Genomic DNA, 21,072 nt, shown 5'->3' with positions numbered 1-21,072 from the left:
CTCTTTAGGAATGCCTTTTTTCAATGCACGATTGGGAGAGCGATTGCATACATGAATTGCAGTTTTAAGAGCCTCTCCCCAAAACTGCTGCGGGAGATTAGCTATGGACAGCATGCATCTGACCCTCTCACAAAGTGTGTGATTAAATCTTTTAGCCACGCCATTTGATGCAAGATTATAAGGGGCTGTCAACTCCCTCTTAATGCCATGCATCTCACAAAACTTGTTAAATTCATTTGAGACATGCTCACCCCCATTATCTGTTCTTATGGCTTTCAACTTAAGCAATTTTTGTGTGGTAACAAAAGCATGAAACTTTTCAAAAGCATCTAGCACTTCCCTTTTGCTTTTAAGTACATATACCCATGACTTTCTACTGAAATCATCAATGAAAGTAACAAAGTAGCGTGCACCCCCATATGAATTAACAAGCATAGTGCACACATTAGAGTGTACTAAGTCAAGAGCATTAGACTTCTTAATGACACCAGAGCAATAAGGAGACTTCACATGTTTTCCATATAAGCAATCATTACAAAATTCGAGACTAGAGCCTTTTATATCAAATCTCCCTAAAGAGGAGAAACCTGAAGGCCTTTTTGGCTCACATGACCAAGTCTTTTGTGCCAAAGCTCCATCTGTGAATGGACTTCACCACAGCCAAGAACTTGCCAGGTAATGGTTCACAATGCAAGTAATATAAAGTTCCCCTTTTGCTGCCTTTAACAATCAGCATAGAGCCCTTATGGACCTTCCAAGATCCACCACCAAAGGTAGTAAAATATCTTTTAGCATCAAGCTGCCCAACTGATAGTAGATTTTTCTTTATGCCAGGTACAAATCTGACATCCTACAAAATGTTGCTCTTGGCCATTTTCAAGAGCCAAGTGAATGGTGCCAACACCCTCTATCTCACATGGATAGTTATTACCCAAGTAAACCTTGCCTAGGCAACCTGCTATGTATTCGGAAAATGACTCCAAGGAGGGGGTAACATGAAAAGAGGCACCGTTGTCCACTATCCCCATCATGAGCTGAAAGTAAGGCATCAATTACCTCCTCTTTGGTTATGTGCATATCACCTGCTGCTGCCATAATATCTAGATCATTACATGAGGCTGCAACAAGTATCTCTTCAGTGTCAGGAAGCTCTTCAATGACCACATTGGATGCAATATTCGCCTTTGCAACTTCTTTTGAGGAAGAGGAGTCATCATCTTTCTTATCATCCTTCTTTTTCTTACCCTGCTGTTTCTTTCTTTCTTGCTCTTTCTTGAAGTACTGGCAATCGGGCTTTTTATACCCTTTATGCCCACACTGATAGCATGTGACATCTTGTTGTTTGCTGAAACCAGCCTTCCTTCTTGGAATGGGTGGTGATAACCTGATTTAAGAGTTAATTACAGCAATAAATAAATGCATATAAAATGAAATACACACTTTACCATAACATTCTTGGACAGTAGATCACCCAGGACTTCTTCTCCAATTTGACCCTTGGCTAGCCAAATGCTGCCCTGAATCAATTCGGGATGGGCTGGCTCTTGAAATCCCTTGATAATCTTCAATTATTAGTTGTTGATTTCAGTCCCTCGAGCCTTCGATCTCTGGCACGGATCCCAAGGTGGCTGCTAAACCCTAATTTCTGCTGTGAATTAGGGTTTTCTGCAGAAATTACAGATCAGCCCACCAAAAATGGCTGAGATCTCCTCCGAATGGCTGAGAATTGCTGAGAATGGCTGAGCATAGGCTGAAGGAGATGAGAGAATGCTGTAGAGAGAGAAAATTTTGAGATTTGTCGCGAAGAACTGATCAGAATTAGTTGTTGCCCTGCTGTACCAGCCCCAAACAGATGCACCAACAACAATAGGAGCATCAGAGACTGTGATCTCCAGGAGAAAGTGCATAGTAGCAATTGTCAGCTTCCCAAGGTCAAGAATATGCAATCTCCATCACCAAAATGGTCTCCAATGGCTGGGAATTGGCCCCAAAAGCTAGCAGCAACAGTCTAACACCTCTTTCCAACAGCTCCAAAGGAAAAAAAATAGAAAAAACGAGATTTCCCTCTCCCTTCAGCCCTATTTAGCCTTTCCCCCATTTGCATGGGAAAGTTTTGCCAAGTGGCAGTTTTCTTAATCCATTTTCAACAATTTTCAGCTATTTAATTAATTTTCAGAATTAATTAATTCAGCCCTTAATCCATGCCCAAAAAATTGACCTTGCCCATTCAAAAATTAATTGGCTAGGCCATTTGCAACCTAAAGTGGTCCCATGCATTAATTGACCCTTGGACAAGCATTAATCCTTTAATTAATGCCTAGTCCCTAGTGTCACCACTGACATTAATGGCCAATTAATGGTCCTAGGGGCAAACTAACACCATCTTAATGTATGCAATGGCCTTCTTATTAAGTCTAGCCCAATCCACATCTGTTATAGCTGCAAGCTTAGTCTCCAAGAGAGCATCTTCACAGTCCTTGAGAAACAAAATACCTTGCATCCTATCCTTCCACAAGTCAAAGCCAGTGCCATCAAACCTCTTGATTTCAAAGAGGGATTTAGTGTCATTGCCTGCTAGAAGCATTTGCAGCCATTTTTCAACAATAAACCAGGAATTCAATGCTGTAATTTTTGACAGCAAAAATGAGCTGAATATTCAGCTGATTTCAGCCCAATTTTTCAGCAAAGAATAGCAAGATTCAGTCCAAGTACATGCAGAGCAGTAGAATGAATGACTTTCAGCAGTATGACTGCAATTTCAGCATACATTAAATGCATACATCAATGCCAGTTAACTCCCACTTCAGCAATATCACCAAAAATACATTTGCAACAATCCCAGATCTGCAAATGATCACTAAGACTGCTGCAACATGAATAATCAGCAATACATCAACTCAATAGGAGCTGTCCAACATGTGTACTGCATACGTATGTGCTCGTATCATCTTCTGATACCCAAAACACCAAGAAATCTTTGCAATTTCTCCAAAATCTCACAAACGGGAGATAAAAATGCTCAAATTACTCTGCTTATAATCACAAGATTGCTTCAGCAATATTCCCAAAGTGCATTTCACGCATTAAGTTTGCCAAAATCCACAAATTTCAGCAGAAGCCCCAAAATTTCACTAATCGATCTGCCCCAATTGCATTAATACATGTTTTCGAAAGCATAAAACGGGCAAAATTAGCAAAAATTCACAAAATTTTGCAAAAGCCCCAAATTTCTCGGGTCCAATTGTGCACCAATGTCAGCCAATCTAACTCAGCTAAACAAAATTTCACGAATACAACAAAAGCCCCAAATTTTATGGATCCAATGTTGAGAAATTTCACTCAAATGAGCAAAATTTCAGTAAATTTGGCGAAATCCCCGATTCGAATGTGCACAATGTCTGGAATTTCTGACGCACATGCCTCAATTTTGCATGAGCAGCACTCAATCTGAAAAGCCCCACATTTTTGGGCATAAATATGCACAAATCTGAATTTTATGCTTACGTGCGTGAACCTCAGTCAGGCCAAGGGGAAATTCAAGGAGAATTTTGGAGGAAAAAAACCAAATTTTTGTGACAAAAAAAAAAGGAGTGATGAGGTCCGTTGACGTGCCCGTTAGATGGCGTCAGTCCATCGTCTAGCTCTGCGTGCCAAACGTGCGACCCTTTAGTTGCGTTCTTGGAACCCTGCCGGCCTATTACCTGTTTGTCAATTGGACCTGTCGCCTCTGAGTTGTGAAGTCGCTTGTGTTGACTTTCGCAAAGCTGTCGCCCATTAGTCTTGTCGATTGCCTGCTCTCGCCCGCGCTGGTTGTCAACTGCTCGCTCGACCTGGAGCACCATAGTGCCCATCTCCCTGGTCCTCGTCACGTGCAGTTCTTGTGCGGTGGTTGGTTACACCTGGCGCCCATCAGTTAGTAGTCCCATTGATTGCTTGCCCGAGGTGTGCCTGCTCTTGTTGGTCCACGTCACCTTGGACCTGTCTCTTGGTCTCGATTGTTCACAAGCTCCCTTTGACCTCGAGAAGCATGCACTTTGTGCTCTGATACCAGTTTGAAGGGAAGAGTGCGCAATGGAGTGCGAGATCAAGGCATGAGCTGTAGAGCTGAGCTCAGAGTTAGAGGGAGTGAAAGCAGAGATAGCTGTACCAGTTCGTGATGGTACACAAAGAATAAAAGATTGTATTTATATGTTAGGGTACAAGGTGCAATAAGGATGTGTTGACACCCGTAAGACTATTTACAAGGAGACGAAGGGACTTTACACTCAACAGTACCGAGCCTAGGAAGGCCATAAACTGAGATGAGTGGAAAGCCGAAGTCCAGAATATAAAGGGTTTGTGAAAGGGAGCGCAAAGCGTGGTCGGGAAACAAAGGCAAAGTGCCTACACCACTAATAGGCACCAATACAATGTTACCAAGAGTGAGTGAACCCTGAGAAGGGCATAGATCCTCCAACAAATCACTTCGTGGAGTCATATGACTACAAGCTTCACAATCAACCAGCCAAGGCCTCTTAGAAGATGAGGCAACCATTGAAAAGGGCTCCTAAAGAATATGAAGGAACATTGACTCATGGGTAACTGTTGGAGGAGAGGTAGAAGGCTCGAATGTTTTAGCTCCATCCTTCACTCCTTGATGAAGGTGAGGGTATTTCTTCCAATATTTCTCCTTTGGATGTGTCTCCTTCTCACAATATGGACATTTAGGCTTCTTTGAATCAGAGTCAGAACCTGAAGAACTCTCGTGTCTTTTAGCCTTTGACTTCCCTTTCTTCTTCTTCCCCTCTCTTGAACTTGTAACAAAAGCTTTTGTGGAGGTGGATCGACTGGCAACCTCTCTGGCACGCTGTCGTCGTGTTGGGGGTCGAAGGTCTACCACCGGGTCTACACTAGGAAGTAATTAGATTTTAAGAAACCCCTTCAAATGAATGAGTTTTAATGGCTGCCCTGTTTATGACAGTTTTGGGAGAGCCTATTCAGCCCATACATTGGCAAAAATCACATCTTGACTTGCCCCAAAGTCACTCAAGTACTTGGGCACAAGAAGGGCTTCAATGGTACACGAATATGGTAAGAGAATGGAGGAAGACGCTCATAAGAGCAGGCTGAATACTTTATCTCCGTTTTTCCCTTTCATGGACTGTCATACCACTCATTTTTGTGTTACCAAATGGATGGGGCAAAAGGACTCTTACCTTCTTTGTTTGTATCTTCTCTTGATCTTCAGTTTTCTTTCTGTTTGCATGCTTTGGAGCATTCACCATAGTCTTCAACTCTCCCTCCATCTTCCACAGGTGTGCAGGCCCGAAAAATCCGCCGCAAAACGCGGGCTGCACTCCTCTCCTTCTTCCACACAAAAAAGAGTCCACATAAATCATATACAAGTCATATAAGTCCTTTGCAACTATTACTCCGTGTCTTTTGTGGACCTAGTCAACTTTGGAGTGCTCTTGACAACAGTTGGATCTTCCAAGCTAATAAATTTCTTAAACCAATGTGACATAGCCTGTAAACTATCAATTACCACCTGTTGATCAAGTTGAAGGTCCTCATATACACTATCATTGCTATTTTTCTTGATACAAATTGAAAATTGCATGTCAAGTTACAAAGGAACTTATGAGATTAAATGACATCTAAGTTAAATGTAAGGGAATAATGACTGAATTATGTATGAAAGTTTCTTATGTGGATCCTAATGAAGTTCTTCTGCAAACATAAGAACTCCATGTTTTATGCCATGAACAGAAAACCCTTTGACAACGCTCTTCATCATGCTCCAAAACAAGCAAGGCAAGCCCCTTCTGTAGAAGCTTCTTACGGTTCCTTGATGTAAGAAGGTTGGTGTAGAAGATATAAAGCCAGGGACATAGTTGCTAAGTCAAAAGAATCATAGCCATATCCTTTGAAGAAAATCTTGCCAAGGGACACAAGCTTATTTCTTATATCCTCCAACTTGTTAATATGATCCTTTATGGAAGGAGAATCATTAGCAGTGAGTATCTGTAATTTCTTCTCGAGAGTAATCCTGTGGGCAAATGTCTTTTGATGGTACAAAGAAGCAAGCTTTGTCCATAGTTCTGCTGCTTTCCACAACCTGCACATGTGCACTAGGACAAAATCCTCTAAGGTCATGAAGAGGAAGGATCGGGCTCTAGAGTTGAGATGATCCCATAAGGCTGCACAATCCATCGATGATCCAACGGTGGGATCCTCCACTGGACGGGGAATAGGGGGGGTAACAAACTCCCAAAGATCAAAGGTATCAAGGACACACTCTAGCTATCACGATCAAAGCGAATAGTTTGAACCATCAAGCTGGTCGTCTTTGGGTAAAGAAGAGAGTACAAGCACTTGCATAGAGGGTGCCATGGATGGGATATGGAGGCCTACAGAACGGACGTTTTGTGAGACATGGAGAGAATAGGGAGGAGAGGGTCCCGAACAAACGGGCGAGAGGATGCTAAGATCTCGATGTAGAAGGTGCGCCAGAGGGTGAAAAGCTATTGTTGGTGCATAGAAGATTGCGAAAAGCACAAAACGCTGATTAGTATGTTGTTGCTTGCTTCACCAAGGTTGCGTTTGATTGGAGAATGACTGTCGCCTAGCAAGGAAATTGTCGCCACCACCCAAAAGGTTGCGTTGAACAAAACATTGATGGAGATGTGTCGCCTGATGCCTAGAAGCAGTCGCCTACACTTGGTTGATGTCGCCTGATGATGTCGTAGTCCACAGAAGCAGTTGCTTGGCCACCAAATGATGTCACCAACACAGTAGAAGCTTGCGTTTTCAGCAAATGCAGATGTGGATGGCCTCCTCTACTTGAATCACGGACTTTGTGCCTCTCTCAAACAATGATACCATGCTCTGATACCATGTGAGAGTGCGCAACGGAAAGGAATGAAAGCAGAGAGACAAAGGAACATAGAGAGATTACAAGAAAAGAAGAATGAAATCTGCATTGAACAAGAAAGAATGTTGATGCAAGCAGAAAAGCGGAAGGAGACTGATCAGTCCCTGCACGCAGCCCACAGTGTCATTGAGGGCACTAGATCAGGCTGATGAGGATGGCAGAAATGAGCACAGAGGAGACAGAGTGTTGGAGTGTGCACCTGTTGGAGAGGAAGAAGACTGATTGAGATGAATGATTGCCAAGCGGGGACAGATATAAATAGCCACAAAATCCCTAAACTGGCCGACTTGTGGTTGGAAATGCCATAAAAATGCTGGCCGACCAGCATTTAATGCTGGTTGTGGCACAATAAATGCATGAAAAATGCCAAATGGTGACCAAAAGATGCGGATTGTCAAGGGCAATGTTTGGTAGGTGTGGACAGCTTGGGAATAGAAAAGCTATCCATGGAAAAGACATTGGAACTCGACAAACAAAAGAAATGCATTTAGGCAGCCACTCTAGAGCGAGTAGCCTTCCCCATCAAAACACATGACAGACATGTCCGAGCTCCAAAAGTCGTCCTCTGAGACTTAGACTGAGGCTCATAGGTAGGAGATGACAAAGAATGACAAACATGAGTGCTAATAGTATCATGTGTAGGCTTTCTTTTAGACTTGAGCAGGGGATGGGGTGAACAAAGATTGGTTCTGCATTACGTCGACAAGGCAGTTAAGACAACAAGTCAAGAAACTCAAGAGCCAAGACAGATCCTAGGCCCAAGGTCCTTAGGAGGTTGGGTAGGTAGCCACAATTTAATATACAACCTTGCTAGGATCCATGACCAGATTGCAAAGTTACAAGAGAAACAGAGAGAATGTTGCAGAGCATGAGGAGGGTGACTATTGAGAGCATGAGTATACTCTCTCTTACTTAAAGGAGTGGCATGCAAAAGCTCTAGTTGCATTGGCCTCAAGCAAGTGCCTAGGTGGTATTGGATGGGACATGGCCTTCCTCTTGAGTTATTGGGAACTTACTAGTGACGGCATGTAGCCTTTCCAGAGTTTATTATGTGAGGAAATATGCCAGGGAGGCTATCTGAGGGGTTGATTCACCTCATCCCCAAAGGTAATGGAGACACATTGGAGATCACTTAGTGGAGACCAATCACTTTGCAAGGGATTGCATACAAGATGCTTGCCAAGGCTACCAGGCTTAGGTTATTTCTTCTTGTCGTGGATATCATTTACCTATCCAAACAAGTTTTCTTTAGCAGCGAAGTATCATGGACTATGATTCAGGTTTGCCTACCTTCACAAGCCTCAAGGTATCTCTGGTCTCATGTGGGCATTGAATTCAACTTAGAGCAGCACCTAGCAACCTTAGTCTTCAGCATTAGGTAGAAGCTCTTGTACTGGAGCTCTATGCGGTTCTTTTTATGAGGATGGGCGGTGGAGCTAATTTGTTTTTACTGGCCATGGCCACCATGTGGTATATCACATGTTATTGCACTTTTTCGAGGTTATGAATTAGGAACTGTAGGGGGTTGGAGACTTATGGGAGATGATTTGGATTAGTCAGAGTTATAGGATCTTGTGAGGGTATTAGGGTGTGACAGAGACGATACTTGGCCTTGAATCCAGCAATATGCATAATGGATGGCTGGAGCTACTAAGCATCTCAAAGGCCTCTTCAGTGACTGTAGAGGGACCTAGAGGGGTGGCTTTTGAGAGAACCCCTTTCTAGAGCGTCCCAAGGATAGTTTCTTGGTGCACCAGTAGATTGGGATGAGGATAGAGATGAGGAAGATGAGTGCGATGCCAGCATCAACCAATAATGGTTTGGATGAGGCTGACTTCTTGAGAAGATTGGATGATACAACATTAGAACCAGGATGGTACCTGCACATTTGTGATCTTCGCTCTTCTTTCACTTTGAGTTGCACATGGTTTTGTATTATAGACATCCAGATTGGTCACGTTTCTGTTTGTAATATATATGTGTTTGGTACCAGCGTGTTTACATCTGCAGTCCAGAGAAAACATCTTTTTATTGGGTTTTGTGTGGAATAGGCTTTCACTAAAACTTCAAGGATATTTTACTTGTCCAGGTGATCTGGAGGACAGCAGTGCTCTTAGGGGTTATGCTACTGCATTGTGGCAGTTAGGAAAGAAGGCATTGGCACTCTCTTTTTCTAAGTTGTCCAGAAAGAAAGCATATGATCCTATGGAGATATCTGCATCGACTATTTTGATTACCAAGTTCGTGTATTCTTTGTCTGGACCTTCTGCTGCAGTGGAAGAAATAGACTCAACACTTTTAAATGCGAAATGGGAAATAAGACTCGCAATGACGGCCTTTGCTATAGCAAGTATTGGTGGGTTGTACAAGGTTCTCTCTAACATGATGGAAAACTATCCTTTACTCTCAAATCATGACAAGGGTGCTGAGTATGGTTATCTTGCTGCTGTGAGCTTGCAGGTGAGCTCTATTTTTGTGCTTCTCCGATTTTTTCTTGTGTAGGTGACCAAAAATAATAAAGTTGTCCTCACATTTCATTTCTCAAATAACAGCTTGGCGAAGGGCTTCCTGGAGATTTGGATTACAGCAATGCCATCAAATCACTTGAGAAAACACTGCATTTATACCCTGACAGTTTGCTGATCAGGTCTGCCATGCTTGCTACTTTTGAAAGAAAGCTGTGATTATCTAGGTCATTAGTGGAAAGTGGGTCAAGTATGTCTTTGAAAGGTAAGATTGTAAAAATAGGTGTAAAATATTGTTTTCACAGACATGTTACTATCAAAGGTCAAGTATATGAAATTGTAAATGTGGTAACATTTGGGCTAGTGCTTTATGGCAACTTTGCATGTGTGCACGTGTTTGTGTGCATGTGCAAGTGCTTGTGTGCACAAGGACGTCTCTGTGGAAATGGAAGCTCGTGTGCTAACTGCTTGCCTCTTTATTGGTCGTTGGCCCTACTTTTGTACCCCTTGTTCTTTTTCTCTCTTTCCTCTGCAGCTGGCCCCATGAAGATGTTAGAAGCTGGACTGGAGCAGGATTCTGTGTTAAGGAATTGCTGCATGAGAAAGAATGGTACAGATCTGATGAAGCTTGATATGCTTTGTTGTCCGATCATAGTACGGTGTGTGTAAAGTGGGATGCGAAGTCTTAGATTAGCTATGTGTAACCATATGGTTGAAGTGCGCTAAATGGAAATTGATAGTATTTTTATTCCAAGTAATGATGGTTCATCTACATCCTTTGGGATCTTCACACGATTCAAGAGGACACCATGTGTAATGTTGCTCCCCCCCCTCTGCATGAACTAGCACATAGGAGGGGGTGAGTTTTAAAACTTTTAAACCTTAGTATTATTGTAAGAGAGGAAAAAAATGAGAAACACAATGACGTCTCCTGCCGAACTGCGCCATCACCCTGCGAACTATCAGCAACTTCTCCCTTGAAAAACCATTATCATTGATCCCTTGTGATTGTCACTGCACAGTCTTATTTCCTCCTCTTGTTGTCCTCTCCCACTTGACGGTAAATCCATCTCTAAAAAGACAGTGGAAACGACCATGGACCTCATAATACGTTGGGCAGCAGCAGATATAATGCTCCTCTGTCTCTGGCTCTAATTGGCATATCTGGCATATGCACTCCTCTGATGGGATGGATCTATATCTGCCAGTCTCAATCTCCAGTTGGTGTGAGGAGGTGCGCAACTGGCCAATAGTACATCTGATCCCATGGGAAAGGTGGGTGTCCATGTATCTTGGGCGAGCAATAAATCCATCATCTGCAGTATGAAGGGAATGCTTGCGGCAGAAAGCCATCTTTGTCCCTAGCTCCTGCCCTGGCATCAACCATGTCCGCCTGATATCCAACTGGGTAAGATCCATTCTGATGATCTTGCGAATCTCTAACCTGCTCAGATCAAGAGATGGTGCATCAAGGGAGTACTGGAAGGGGGGTAACTTGTCCATGCTAAAGCCATGCAGCTTAAACCAGGCCGACATCTGTGCATACCAACATGAAGTATCACCCTCTCTGGCAAGCTGCTTGGAGGACTTAAGGGCCAACCGTGCATACCTGTGTAGGCTATGTATATATGTGACCGATCGGGTGAGGACCTTTACCACAATCGGTGTAGCTACTAGCTCGGCTCTGATGATCTCATGTGGCACTGAGGCCTTACATTTGATCATCCTAGATATCATGGACACTAGGGGTTTCTCCATCAATCTCCATCCCCATCACAAGTGCACCCTGATCTGCTATGGTGGTCAAGACTGGGCCCCCATATCTGTACTCCATAAAGTAGTGTGGATGTGACCAGTGTATCGAAGAGTCATAGCTTGGTGCGGGGTTCTTGGAATTGCACCTGTGACCACATTCTCTCCAAACCACCTAGTGCTGTGTATATGCGAGTCAGTCTAGTGTCTGCTACCTCTCGCATAGAAAAGGTGGGCCCTGTGAATAAGACTCCCAGGTGTGTATAAGAATCCACATACTCTAGCTCCTCATATCCATATGTGAATTTAGGTGCTGATCTCCTGATCCACTGTGGTGTAGTATTAAATACCATCACCTTGGTTTTACCAAGGTTCACTGAAAGCCCACTGTCCAAAGTATAGGAGTATAATGCATCCAAGTGTCTCTATAGACCCTTTGGAGAGTCAGCTATCAATACAATGTCATTTGCATACAATAGGAGACGTATCCAAGTGTCAGCTAGTGGAGCAAGCAATATCATAAACGTATAGGTAAGTAAGTATAGATATAGAAATGTGTGAGTTGTTTTCCATACATGCATGGATTTTGGTGTGTTAATTCATCAAACCCCTCTCTTAGACCTCTCCTATTAAACTAGATTATCACTTGGAGAGACATAAGGCGAGTACAAGGTGTAGAAATTACCTATGAATGGCATGTCGGAGAGAGGGGGCATCCTTGCTTCACCCTAATGGTGGAGTAAATAGGTGCCGAAAGGCCCTCAGGTGTTCGGACTCTGCCCACAACTCTCTCATACAGTGCCAAAATACCCCAATTGAGCTCTTTCGGTACTCCCATGGCATGCAATCTATGTATCAGCGTGTCTCTCGGTACCATGTTAAAGGCTTTGCGGAAGTCCACAAAGTAGCAGTAGGTCCCCGTTGGCCATGGGCCCTTCCCTCCTCAATGATTGCTTTGAGTGTGAGGACGTGATCCAATGTGTGAAGCCTCTCCTAAAGCCAGCCTGTCCCTGTGCTCTAAGACCCCACCTCTCTGTCCACCTGCTTAACTCATGCTCTAGGATGGAAGCATATAACTTAGCCAATGTATGCCCAACCATGATAGTCCGATAGTTACTAGGTAGAGTAGGGTTCCTTGACTTGAGGGTAGGCACTAGGTAGAGTAGAGTCCCATGACTTGAGGATAGGCACAATAGTGTTCGTGCTCAAGCTTTCCGGTAGACCTTCACACATGGCTCTGTTAAACATGTAAGCTAGAAATCCTGCCATCAAATCTCTAGCATGGATCAAGTGCTCGGCTACTAGTCCATCATGATCTTGTGCCTTTCCTCTGCTAAGTCTGTCAATGGCCTCTTGGACCCTACTTTCTGTAAAGAAAATGGTGGTCTCTGGACAAGACTCAAGTGGGTCAGGAAGAGGTGGCTGACCCTCCACAGTATAGAGACTAGCTGCATACTCTTTCCATATAGTGGTGGACGTGATAGGTGTGGCCTGGCAATGCTCTCTGAAAAGCCTCCAAGCCTCTCTAGAGTCCTGGCTCAGGAATAACTGATATAGGTCTCGTTCCAGTTGGGCCAAGAATGTTCTCTTCTTCCACCGTGTGAGGCGTGTAAAGAGTATCTATGCCTGTTTGTGGGTAGTGGACCTGAGTGCTATCTCTCTCTGTAGCCGTGCTCTGGTCTCACGGCACTCATCATCATACCAGTTGTTCCGAGGTGTCCCCCCGGTGGAGGCTCTCTGTATGGGCCGTGAGTGTGGGAAGGCTACACCTGCATCAATGTGTAGGGCCTCACTGAACTGCTAGTCAGCTCCTGTAATGGAACGTCGGGGTCTGCATCATGTAACAATCTAAGGATCTCCGCCTCATAGGTATCCTCTCTCTCTGGAAAAGAGGTAGAGAGAGAGAGAGAGAGAGAGAGAGAGAGAGAGAGAGAGAGAGAGAGAGAGAGAGAGATTTACGAAAAAAAGAGAGAGAGAGAGAGATGGGAAGATAGTGAGAGACTACTGTGAGAGAAGAGAACAGATCGCGATGGCGGGGAGATGGATCGCGCTGGCGCCGCCTGATTCTGTCGCCCTGCAGAAGGTCGTCTGACCTGTCACGTTCCGCCCTCCACTTCCTCCTGCGCCCGTCTGGCCCTGTGCGTCCGTTTGGCCCTGCGCCCGTCTGGCCCTGCGTGCCCGTCTGCCCCTGCGTCCGTCTGGCCCTCCTGCGCCCGTCTGGCCCTGCGTCCGTCGGGCCCTCCTGCGCCCGTCTGGCCCTGCGCGCCCGTCTGCCCCTGCGTCCGTCTGGCCCTCCTGCGCCCGTCTGGCCCTGCGCCCATTTGGCCCTGCGCGTCAGGGTTTCTGCCCGCGCCCGCCCCCTGCCCTGCACAGTTGCTGCCTTGCCCGTCCTGCAGTCGGACCTGGGCCCTGTTGACAGTCGCCGCCCTCCTGTTTTGCCTGAGAAGGCGCGAGAGAGAGAGCGAGAGAAAGAGAGACGCTGCCCTCGCCCGTCAGCCACCGTGGTGGTCATCCCAGACTTTTAACGCCTGCAACCTGTCCGTATGACGTCCTGCGGGTCGTCCTCCGCCGTGTGCGCAACCAGCTTATAGGGGTGCAGCTCTCTAACGCAGCTGACACTGATGTGCGCTGTCGGTCAGTCCTCCTTCGAGATCAGCTCGTCCTACACGATGGCTGGTTTGGATCTGGATTTCATTGACCAAACGGTGGCAGCACTTGGCCCGGACTCTGATGCTGAGGAACCGGAGGATATGGTTCTGTGCCCTGAAGAATTGCCCCCGGGTCCTGACATCCAGCCTGCGGGTTAACGTACCAAGCATACCCCGGAAGAGATAGGGGTTATTCCGGATCGTTCCTATGCGCAGGTTGCTTCGGATTCTGTGGACTCTCAGGAGGTGGACTGGGAGCATCTGTTGGAATTTGCCAACACTCTACTTGGTGAATATGTTCAACATAATCAGGAAGCCTTCTCTGACTCTGCTCCAGACGATGTTCTGGAAGCTACCGTTGACCCGAAAACTGTCCTACGCTCCTTTTCGGTTTTTTATGATCGCGCGGTGATACTCTTCTTCACTGGTCGCATCCTGCTGCTTTCCCGTATTCGCCAATGGCTGCAGAGTCTGCTACAAGGGGAATGTGTTGAAGAGATTTTTGTTGGATCCCGAGGTTTTTTTGAGGTCCTCTTGAAAACAGAGACGCACCGTGTTGCTCTCCTGTCTAAATTACCTTTGTTTTTTGATCGTCGGTTGCTTCATGTGGTTCCTTGGCGCCCGATGGCAGATTTCCAGCGCCTCCTGCAACGTGAATGCCCTGTGTGGGTAGAAGTGGAAAATTGTCCGGCTGTTTATTGGCCGCTATTGAAGGATGCTATGGCCGCGGTGGGCACGGTTCTGGTCCCTCCCAGTCTCAGGGCTGTGAATCGCAACCGCTTGTGCATGTTATGGGATACTGCAAGGAAACGGCCTGCGTGGCTACGCCTCAATTGCTCCGGTATGCATCCGTTACACTTTCGTTTGAAATGGGCCAATTTTGCCGGCCATTGCTTTTTTTGTGGACAGGTGGGGCACTTTATGGCTGAATGCCCAGAGCAACAACACGTTTCAGATGCGGGTCATGTTGCCCCGCCCATGGAAGATATGGTGTGTGATGCTCCGTCGTTGGATACTATCCACCCGCCCCAAGTTCGGGCCAAAGGCAAACAACAGGTTTCGGGTCAGGATTCCCGTGCCACTGATTGGGTTGAAGTTCGTCCCAAAAAAGGCAACAGGATTGGTGCTGGCATGGAGAGTACTGTGCCTACTACCTCACAAGATTCCATGTGAACCTATATGCGCAGGAAGGAAATGATGTCCTCCGAGCGCTCTGCTCCTGTTATGGTTTCTTCAGCTCCCCGTCATCAGCCCGCCAGGAAAATGTATTCGGATCGTCTAAAGGGTCCTCCTGCCCAGCTGGCTTTTGATACCAGAGGCAACGTCATTACTCCGTGGGACCGTCGTTACCCACGTTCCAACCCCACGCAAGCAGATATGCCATCTACTTCCAAATCTGGTCCTCAGAACTCTTTTGCGGTCTTGGCGGATTTCTTGGATGAGGGAGTCCTGGACATTCTTGCCGATAAAGTCAAATCGAGGCAAGCTGTGCCTCGTACCTGATTGTGTTTTGTAGACACATGAAAATAGCCACGTGGAATGTGCGAGGAATTTGTTCTCGCCACAAGCAACATGCCATGTGGGCTGCATTGTATGAGAATCAGTGGGATGTCCTGTGCGCTGTTGAGCACAAGAGTCACGGTGATGCCGGTAAAGTTGTGGATTGCCATGGCTTTCGTTTGTTCTATGCAGGAACACAGGCCATGCATTACTCGGGTGTGCTCATGATTGTACATGCCAAATATCAACCTGTTCTTATAAAAAATGATGTTCATGGCCGCTTCTTGGTGATTGAAATCTTATTCGAAGGGGAAATCCTATGGTTACTTGGCCTCTATGCTCCGAATGATTTGTTATCTCGCCGGGAGCTTTGGCAGACTCTGCAGACTTCCTTGTCGCTTGGCAGACGGGGCTTCTTCATGGGGGATTTCAATATGTGTGTTGATTCTTCCCAGTCTACATCGGAACACTCGGTCATGGATGCGCCGGAAAGTCGTATGTGGCAAGAGTTGGCTCTTGCTGTTCTTAAGCAAGATCTTTGGTCCTGGCTCCACCCGTCTTCTCCAGGCTTTACTTTCCATTCGGCCCAGTATGCCTCAACATGGTCGCGGTTGGACCGTATATATATCATGCAGAATGATGATTTTCTGCCTGAGATGCTTGAAATAAAAGTGTTGCAGCAATATGTCTTGTCGGACCATTTCCCTCTGCAGTTCGAGTTGCTTGCACAACCCATTGCCCCTTTCAAGCAATTTCTGGAGAGACTCCCTTTGCGTTTCAACTCGTCCTACTTAAAGCATACAATTTTCCAAGGCTACATGCAGCAATTGCTTGACAGATTCTTGTTGGACTTTTCCTCTCAGGGCACTGCGTCATTTGAAAGATTGCTCTCTAATGTGCAGCGGGTTGCTCGGCAATATGGGATCTATCATGCCTCTCTTTGTCGGCGCCGTCGACAGGCAGTGGAGGACCTGCTGGTTTTGGTTCGCTCCCTGCTGATGGACACTCCGGATGATGCATTTCTGCTTGCACTGGCCATGCGGGTGGCCGAGCTTATTAAAAAATTCCAGTTAAAATCGTATCAGTAGGCCAAATTGCAACATCTGACAGAGACTTTGCAAGATAGTGCATGTCAGACCCATAAGTTCTTTCGAGCTCTCCATGCCTCTCCTGCTCGAGAGAATATGACCAGACTCGAGGATGCACAAGGCCACCTTATCCTGGATCCACAGACTATTGTGCAGATGTGCAGGAATTATTTCCGTGACCTTCTCGGTTCCGCTTCTCCATCTTCCGCCCAAATTACTCAGGCCCATTCGGTTTTTTATGACCTGGTCCGCAATCAGCTTCCGCAGGACATGCAAGCTACTCTGGAGTCAGATATTGGTGAAGCAGAGGTTATGGATGTCTTGTTACACTTGCCCAAAGATAAAAGTCCGGGTTGGGATGGTCTTACCAATGAGTTCTTTGAAGCTTTCGCTACCCAACTGGCGAAACCATTGCAGGCCTTGTTTCAGCAGGTGTGGGAAACGGGGATCATGCCTCCCTCGTGGAAACAAGGACTTATTAAACTGCTTCCAAAAGTTCCTTCGCCATCTAAGCTGACACAGTGGCGCCCCATTTCTTTGATGGGTTCAATGTACAAAATCTTTTCCAAAGTGATGGCGAATCGGCTCCATAAGCATCTCCCTGCCCTTGTGCACCCTCTCCAGTATGGTTTCATTAAGGGCCGAAATATTCTCCACAATGTTTTGAATGCCCAATTGGCCATTGATTATGCCCGGCATTCTAATCAGGAGGTGGTACTGATTCAACTGGACCTGGAAAAGGCTTTTGACTATCTGGACTGGTCTTTCGTTGGTGACCTTATGGCTGCTATGGGCTTTGGTGCTCGGATGTCTCGTCTGATCTACACCATTAGTGCTGCGGCGTCTTCGAGAGTCATGCTGAACGGAGGTGTTACTGAGCCATTTCTCCTTGCCCGTTCTGTCCGACAGGGGTGCCCTTTGAGCCCTTTATTCTTTGCCCTTGCGACACATCCAGTTCTTTCCATGTTATCACATATGGCCGCCTCCTCCCAGTTGGCCGGACTGTCGCTTCCTACCGGACAACACTTCATTAGCCAATCCCTGGCGGATGATACTTTTATGATTTTGCATGCGGACAAGGATAACCTTCGAAAAGCATTGGATGTTTGGGGTCTCTTTGGTCAGGCGTCAGGCCTTCGTATCAATGCGCTCAAATCAGCCATTCTAAGCTGCACGGAGTCGGATTTGCAGTCCTTGGACTGGCAGGGTCTGGTTGTTCCTCGAGGTTCCATTGTCAGGCATCTTGGATACCCTTTGGGCATTGATATTCCCCCAAAGGAGCTTCTGCAGTGGATTTCTCAGAAAATGGTGGCCAAGTTTATGTATTGGAAGTCTCAGGCCCGGCCTTTTCATGTTCGCCTCAAAGTAGCCCAGATCATTATGTTGCCAATGCTCACCTATTTCTTGCCATTGTTGCCCTGGACTCCTACGACTCTGAATGCTCTCACTCAGTCTATTCGCTTCATGCTATGGAAGAAGGACTCATTGCATGCAGGTATTTCCTGGATCTCTTGGTCGCATGCGTGCACCCCCAAACGCATGGGTAGCGGAGCTATTTTAGATGCCCAAACCCACATGCAGGCACTTCGTTGGTCCCTTTTCCGCGCCATGTGCTCGGATGATCATCATCCGTGGGTCGCTATCGCCCGGTATTTCCTCGAGGGCCATGGGCTTCGGCATGGCAATACCCAACTCCGAAGTTCTTGGTGGCACGTTCTGAATGCTGATTCGCAGTTTTCCAGTTCTTCTTCATTGCTGCTTACTCATTTGGTGTCTTCCTGGAAACACGTCCTTCAAAAGGCTTAGTGGCACCCACCGGAGGATCGCTTGGCTACTAACTCTTTTCAATTGGAATTACTGGCAGTCTCGCGTTTACTTTCGTGGGAAGGTAAACATGAGCTTTGACCCCAATTCAACCGAATGGCACGTTTGGGCTTGTCCTCAGTTGCGGATGCCACCCTTGCCAGTCGCAATGTGCTTATATCGTTTCGTACTGCTAGGCGGCTTTTCAGGATCCCTCGTGCATATAGGCCTTTATGGGAACAGCTATTGACGGTGATCCACAGCAGACAACCCTTTCTTGCTCTTGCTTCGGATCATCCCTGGCAGGATTGGGACCTACAAGGCCGGCTGCATTTGAGCAAAGCCTCTGCCAACCAAGTGTATCATCTTCTGATTAAAGATAATCAATGGCTAGTTACTAAAGCGAATGCTTTATGGGGATTGCGCAAATCCCGGTCATGGTGGAGGGCAACTGTGATGGAGGGCTGGGTCAACAAGACACCCTTTAAATACAAAGTCTTTCTTTGGAGAGTGATGATTGGGGGTCTTCCGCTTGCTTCGGCTCTTTCCAAGCGACGAATCTCCAATGGCACCTGTTTCTTTTGCACCACTACTATGGAATCCGCCCGCCACCGATTTATTTCTTGCCCCGTCGCTCAGAAAGTCTGGTTATTTTTGTCGGCCGTTTGGCAAGGGGTGGTTGGTATCACACTGCGCCCCTTTGATTGGGTTCTGGGCCAGCCCAAATACCCTACTCCCGCACAGCCACATATGAAGCTCATGTATCACTTTCTTCGATACTGGGGCTGTTGGCATAACTGGACCATTCGGAATGCCTTTCTGTTTGATTCCGCCCATAATGTTCAGCGGCATATTGTGAGGCTTAAGGGCCTCTTGTATTGGCAGTTAGCTCTTCTCCATCGTTCTGATTTGCTCTCTACGGAGGACTTCCGTCCTTGGCATATGGCGATTTCCTCAGCATCCTTGCCATGAAATTGTAACTTGTAGTACTTAGCTCCTCTTCACATGATGGCTTGGATTGTCGTCATGTATCTTGTAATCAAGTAATCTTGTATTTTTTTCGTAATTAATACAATTACCTTTTACGAAAAAAAAAAGATGAGAAGATAGTGGAGAGGAAGAGAAAGATGAGAAAAGGAGGAGGAGAAGGGAAGAAGAGGGAGAAAAAGAAGGGAAAAGGAGGAGGAGAAGATAGTGGAGGAAGAAGAGGAGTACATAGTTAAGAGAGGAAGAGAAAGAATAGGGGAGGAAGAGAAAAGAGGGAAGAAGAGGGGGAGAAGAAGGAAAGGGAGAAGAGGAGATAAGATAGGGAAGGAGTAGAGGTAGAGGGAGAGAGAAAGGATAGGAGAAGAGAAAGAGAGAGAGAGGCAAAGATAGAGAACGTTAGAGGGGGAAGTATAGAGAGAGAGAGAGAGAGAGAGAGAGAGAGAGAGAGTGTGGGAGAGAAATAGGAATCAAAGAAGGATAGAAGAAGACGGGAAGTTGCGAAGGCAACCTAAGAACTATCCAAGGACTGTCACAAGGAGTAGTCAAGGAAGCGAAAGAGCTAGGAGTTGGAATCACACCCAAGAGGGGCACCTGGAATACAAAACACTCGATCACAACTACGATGTCCATTCCACCCGCATCGCAAACTTTCTAGGTGCTATCTAACTTAGTAAATATGTTGCCACATGAACAAGCTAGTTGGATCATAAATATCATTAGACCTAGGCTGGATTGGGGTTTATTAGACTTGGATTAGATTGGATTTAGAAATTGTCAGGCCTAGGTGCTATTTTGGCTTTATTTACCTAAGCCAGTTTGCTTTTGCATAGCAATGATGGAACAATTATACGTTTAAATAAAGATTATTCGTGGAAGTGGAACGTAGAGAGTTATGCATGGATTGTGCATGATAAAGCATGCATCATTTAGGGGAAAGACTTGCGATGTAAAGAAAATACCAGAGATGTGTATCTTTTACATATGACTGGCGTGTATTGTTTTGGGGATTGCACTAAAGAAGAATAAGTTGTTGTGGATTGCATCTTCTTTTGTGACAAACCCCGTGTTATTCTAAGGAGTACCAGGCGGCATCACTTAAGAAAAATCTCTGATGGACCACTAAGTCGTGCCGCTAAGGGCTCCTTAGTGGGGCACGTTACACCATGTGTTGAGGATGGGATCTCTAGAGCAGGAGGTTCTAGGAGTTGCTGCTCAATTCTCTTCAGCACACAGGTAGGTTCTAGTTATTCACTTGGTTCTAAACATGGGTAGAGTAAAAAGCTAGTTTGTCTGTCTATGATGTTGGACCACATGTGAGCCTAAATGTAAGAAGGTGCCTATCCTCAGTCCATAGAGAAGGATCTCTTCTTCTCATGCACTTTGAGTTGCCCTGCATTATCTCCTATCTCCCATGGAGAGTGCAAACTATCTCTATCCAAATCTTGCAGAGAAACATCCTATAAGTCTACAGTGTGGATGCAATGGAGAACACTTGTAAGGTAGAAGCTCTTTCACCAGAGCACTACAAGATTTTCTTCTTCAGGGAGAGCTGTGGTTGCTAATTAAGTCGTCCTAGCAATCATGTTGAATATCGCTTCTTATTGGGTGTTCTCTAGGGCATGGCTAGGTGAAGTGCCTCTTTGGGTGTAGGAGGAGATGGAAGCCTGGCTAGTGAGAAGGTAGCATGGGAGGTCATCATGCCTAGATCCAAAATGTTCTGGCTTATAGAACTAGATTAGCAATAGAGCTTTCTGAAGCTCTTTATGGGATGTCTTCTTGTAGGTGAGTAGCCATTCAAGAAGTTACTGCTATGGAGATAAGAGACCATCACTGCTGCTATTATGGAGAACTATGGCAATCTAGCATATACTAGATCTTTCGATAAAACAAGGCCAATAACCTTGGAAGGGGATCTC

The 21,072-nt window shown here is 45.9% G+C and overlaps 1 protein-coding gene across 2 annotated transcripts in view; it reads left to right on the top strand.

The window, feature by feature from the left end:
- Nucleotides 1–21,072, top strand: part of LOC148028535 (Tetratricopeptide repeat (TPR)-like superfamily protein) — a 191,204-nt gene that overhangs the window by 154,807 nt on the left and 15,325 nt on the right. For both annotated transcript variants that reach the window (XM_087688817.1, XM_087688818.1), the window contains 2 exons: nt 9,003–9,373; nt 9,466–9,560. In XM_087688817.1, the coding sequence (XP_087544943.1) occupies nt 9,003–9,373; nt 9,466–9,560 (466 nt within the window). The remainder of the gene's footprint in view (nt 1–9,002; nt 9,374–9,465; nt 9,561–21,072) is intronic.

The sequence above is a fragment of the Lygodium microphyllum genome, chromosome 11, assembly GCF_053477565.2.
Source record: "Lygodium microphyllum isolate KBCC chromosome 11, Lygodium_microphyllum_v1.1.10, whole genome shotgun sequence".
Lineage (NCBI taxonomy): Eukaryota > Viridiplantae > Streptophyta > Polypodiopsida > Schizaeales > Lygodiaceae > Lygodium > Lygodium microphyllum.
This window is presented reverse-complemented; position numbering and strand designations above follow the sequence as displayed.